Raw genomic sequence first — 3,774 nt, forward strand, 5'->3', positions numbered from 1 at the left:
CAGGACCTGTGCCCTGTGGAGAGCAGCCCATGCTGGAGCAGGTTTGCTGGCAGGATTTGTGACACCATGGGGGAACCCATGCAGGAGCAGAGGAAGTGAGAGGAGCCCTCCCCATGGGGAACATGGAGCAGCAGAGCCAGCATGTGATGGACTCAGCCCCCATCCCTCACCGCCCTGTGCAGCTGCTGGGGAGGGCAAGAAAATCAAGAGTAAAGTTGAGCCTGGGAAGAAGGGAGGAGTGATTGAATTAACATTTGGTTTTATTTCTCATTTATCCTACTCTGATACCACTGGTAATAAATTTAACTGGTTTTCCCAAATTGGGTCTGTTTTGCCCATGCCAGTAGCTGGTGAGGGATCTCTCCCTGCCCTTATCTCAACCCACAGACCTTTTATTCTATTTTCTCTCCCCTGTCCAGTAGAGGAAGGCAGTGATGAGGCAGCTTTGGTGGGCACCTGGCACTCACCACACATAACAGACAGGACATTTTTCAGAAAAGATTACCATGATTCCACTCCATTATGACCCTTTTATTGATAAAAGGACAGATCTTGACAGTGGAGAAAAAAGGATGTTTCATGAAGTAGCTTCTACTGGTCTTTCAGTTCCTTCAGTCTTCTGATGGCAGATTTGACTGTCACTGCAGAGGTGGTACTGGAGGAAGAAGCAGAGTCATTTGCATGTGGCACAACAACTGTGCTGGTGTTACTTATTTTTGAGAAAGCACTAATCATTTCAAATTGTCATCATCTGATTGCACTGCCAAACAGGGTCCAATTCCACTTGTTTTCCTGACAACAAAGCGTAGGCCTTGGTCCACAAAGCACAGAACTTCACTGGCTACATCCCAACCCAAATTTCCCAGTCATGCACTGACCACGTGCACCAATGTGTGGGCTCAAATCCCTCACGACTATTACACGTGGGGCAAGAGTGTCCTCTACAGAACTGTGGGGGAAGGAGAGTGAAGGGAGTACCAACAGCACCCTCTCAATAAAGGTTATTGTAATTCATTTTTTTGCTTTTATGACAAAAGGAAAACATGAAAATAACCTTTCTTGGAACAAATCTAGCTTTGCCTATTGCAAAAAATAGCCATCAAACTGACTTTGATCCACAGCAATCAAATTTTAACAGAACAGGCAACTCCCTCCATTCACTATCTCGGGATAGATCTACTTAATGGCTAATAGATCTTTTTTTTTTTTTTTTTTTTAAGAGAGAAAGTGAAAAGGTACATTATGCCTGAGCTATGTGAGAATAAACTCTGACTGGAGTTTCTTTATTTCCTTACTTGTAAGTCCAGGCACCACCAGCAACTGTCTTCATGCAGGATCCACAGTGCCAGATACCCACAGCTTTCCTCTTCATTTTGGTCTGGATAGAAGAAAAAGGGGAGGAAAAAAAAAAAAAAAAAAAAAAAAAAAGGTCATTCTCCATCAGCTGAAAAAGCCAAACAAGAAACTTCAGGCAAGGACCTCAGCATCACACCACAGCATTCCTATAAGCCAAGTTAAGACAAGAAAGGGACAGACAATCCTTTTACTCAAATTCTGCAGACACTTCTGGAACACTTTTTTATTCAGGTATGGACTGGGTCATTTCTGAAGGCATGGCCAAAAATTCAGCTTTGGTCATAGCAAGTGATACTTTCACCTGGTTTGGTGCTCATGTAACCCCACTGTTCCCAGGGCACCCTGGGCAAGTCCAGCTTGCTCAACCCAGATCCAGCTCAAACAGCACCTAAAGAACAAGTGGTGGGTACAGAACTCCCTCCCCCATGCAGGTAACCATCACCTTGCAGAGGTGACAACAGGTCTTCCCACACCTATGCCTGATTTAGGCAGCTCTGCAGACAAAACTATGAACATTCTCACTTCATATGTGAAAGGCAGTAAGTTAAAAACACACAAAAACCCAACAAGAAATCAAAGCAAGAAAAATCCCCATGATGAAAATATTTTTAAAATTCCAGCCACTTTTAAGGTATCAATAAAAAATATGTGTGCAAAGCATAAAGTGATGGGCCTTTCAAACTATCAAAAACTAGATTTAACAGCTAATTTTAATTATGTACACTGACAGTTAAGATTACTTCCTATCAGAAATTCTTCCCCATCCAGAGTTATACAGCACACAAAAGTAAGCAACTACCATCGGAAATTTAAAGTGGGAAAAACAACTCTGTATCTCCACCAGGTGTGCTGCGAAGTTACTGAAGGGAAAAAAAAAACAAGTCAAGCCTTAATTATCAAGATAACAACTGAGATGCTTTAATTCTGTGAGGTCTATTTTATTAATTATGTAAAACATAATTAATAAAACATTGCTTGCTCTTTTGTATCATGAAATGTAATAATGTTTGTTTTCATTTAACTGCTACTAAACATCCATGTGAAATGTCTACTCTCTTTTCCAAGGACTCTGACAGCAGCCCAAAGCTCACCATACACTAATCCCTGTCTTGGAACTAGGCACGTTTCCCTTCAATACAAAAATTACTGAAGCATTAAATCAGCTTTCTAGCATCAATAACAATCTGACTTTTAACGACTTTTTGGAGACCTCTCACCTTGCCACAGAAGGAGCAGGTATACTTGGCGTGCTGGCTGATTTCAATCTTCTTCACCATTTTCCTAAGGGATGCACCATAACGGGTCCCATATTTACCCACGATCCCGACCTTCTTGGTGCGCTTGGCCTGTTGGGGGCAAACCAGAATGAGCTTCAGCTCCACAGAGACAGCCTTCTCCTCCTCCCTGCTCCCCTCTCCCGGCACGGCAGCTGAGTGCTGAGCACCTGAAGCCGGGCTGCAGCCTCTCCCTGCCCCGGGAAAACGGACTATTCACGTTTCCTGGAATGGGTCAGGAAGGGAGCACAGCGGTGACCCGGCCCTGCTCAGGCAGCCTCGGCCTAGAGCACACGGCACAGGATTGCGTCCAGACTGGTCCTGGGCGTCTCCACCGAGGGACACTCCACACCCTCTGCACAGCCCACTCCAGGGCTCGGACACTGCACAGGAGAGTGTTCCCCGTGTCCAGCTGGGACTGCCTGTGCAGCACTTTCTGCCCGTTTGTCCTGCTGCCTGGCACCGCCTACAAGAGCCTGGCTCCTGCCTTTCGACAGCCTCCTTTAGATACCCGTACACTGTTTTTACTGTCTAATTATATATTTATTTAATGAGATTCCCTCTCAGTCGCCTCTTCTGAGGCTAAACAGGCCCAGATCCCTCAGCCTGTGCTCATGAGAGCTGTTCCAGTCCTCCAATCCCCCTCGCTGCCCTCCCCTGGAACATTAGCGATGAAATTAGCTTCATTAGCTAATTAGCTATGCATTAGCTGCGGCCCTCCAGCTCCTGCCGGGGCACTTCGGGCAGCGGTGCGGCCGCCAAGCCCGAGCAGAGCCCGTCGGTCCCGGGGCCATCCCGCTGTGGCACGGAGAGCTGCGGCCCCTGTGTCCCCCGCCCCGGCTGCCATTCCCCTCACCCAGGCCGCCTCCCCCCGGAATGAGCCGCTGTCACGGCACAACGCGGAGCCAGGGCCGGCTCGGGGAGGCGGCGCACGCCCGGCCCCGGCTCCAGGCTGCCCCGGGCGCGCTCCGAGGGCTGAGCGCGGCGGCCCCGGCGCGGATGGCGGCGGATGGCGGCGGACAGCCCGGCCTCACTCACCATCTTCCGCTGGCACCGACGCAGAGAGGAAGGCGCGGTGCGCAGGCGCGGGCAGGGAGGCGCGGCCGGAAGTGACGGGAGCCGGGCGGGGGCGGCCCCAGGCGGG

The 3,774-nt window shown here is 49.0% G+C and overlaps 1 protein-coding gene across 1 annotated transcript; it reads right to left on the minus strand.

Annotated features, from left to right (window-relative positions):
* Window positions 1–516: 516 nt before the first annotated feature.
* RPL37A (ribosomal protein L37a) lies at window positions 517–3,774 on the minus strand. Its single transcript, XM_083865672.1, has 4 exons — window positions 3,669–3,774; window positions 2,574–2,702; window positions 1,296–1,378; window positions 517–655 (listed from the first exon to the last, which is right to left on the minus strand). Exons 1-4 carry the CDS (start codon window positions 3,669–3,671, stop codon window positions 592–594), a joined length of 279 nt encoding a protein of 92 aa, XP_083721798.1. The 5' UTR covers window positions 3,672–3,774; the 3' UTR covers window positions 517–591.

This window comes from Zosterops lateralis (genome assembly GCF_965231275.1).
Source record: "Zosterops lateralis genome assembly, chromosome: 7".
NCBI lineage: Eukaryota > Metazoa > Chordata > Aves > Passeriformes > Zosteropidae > Zosterops > Zosterops lateralis.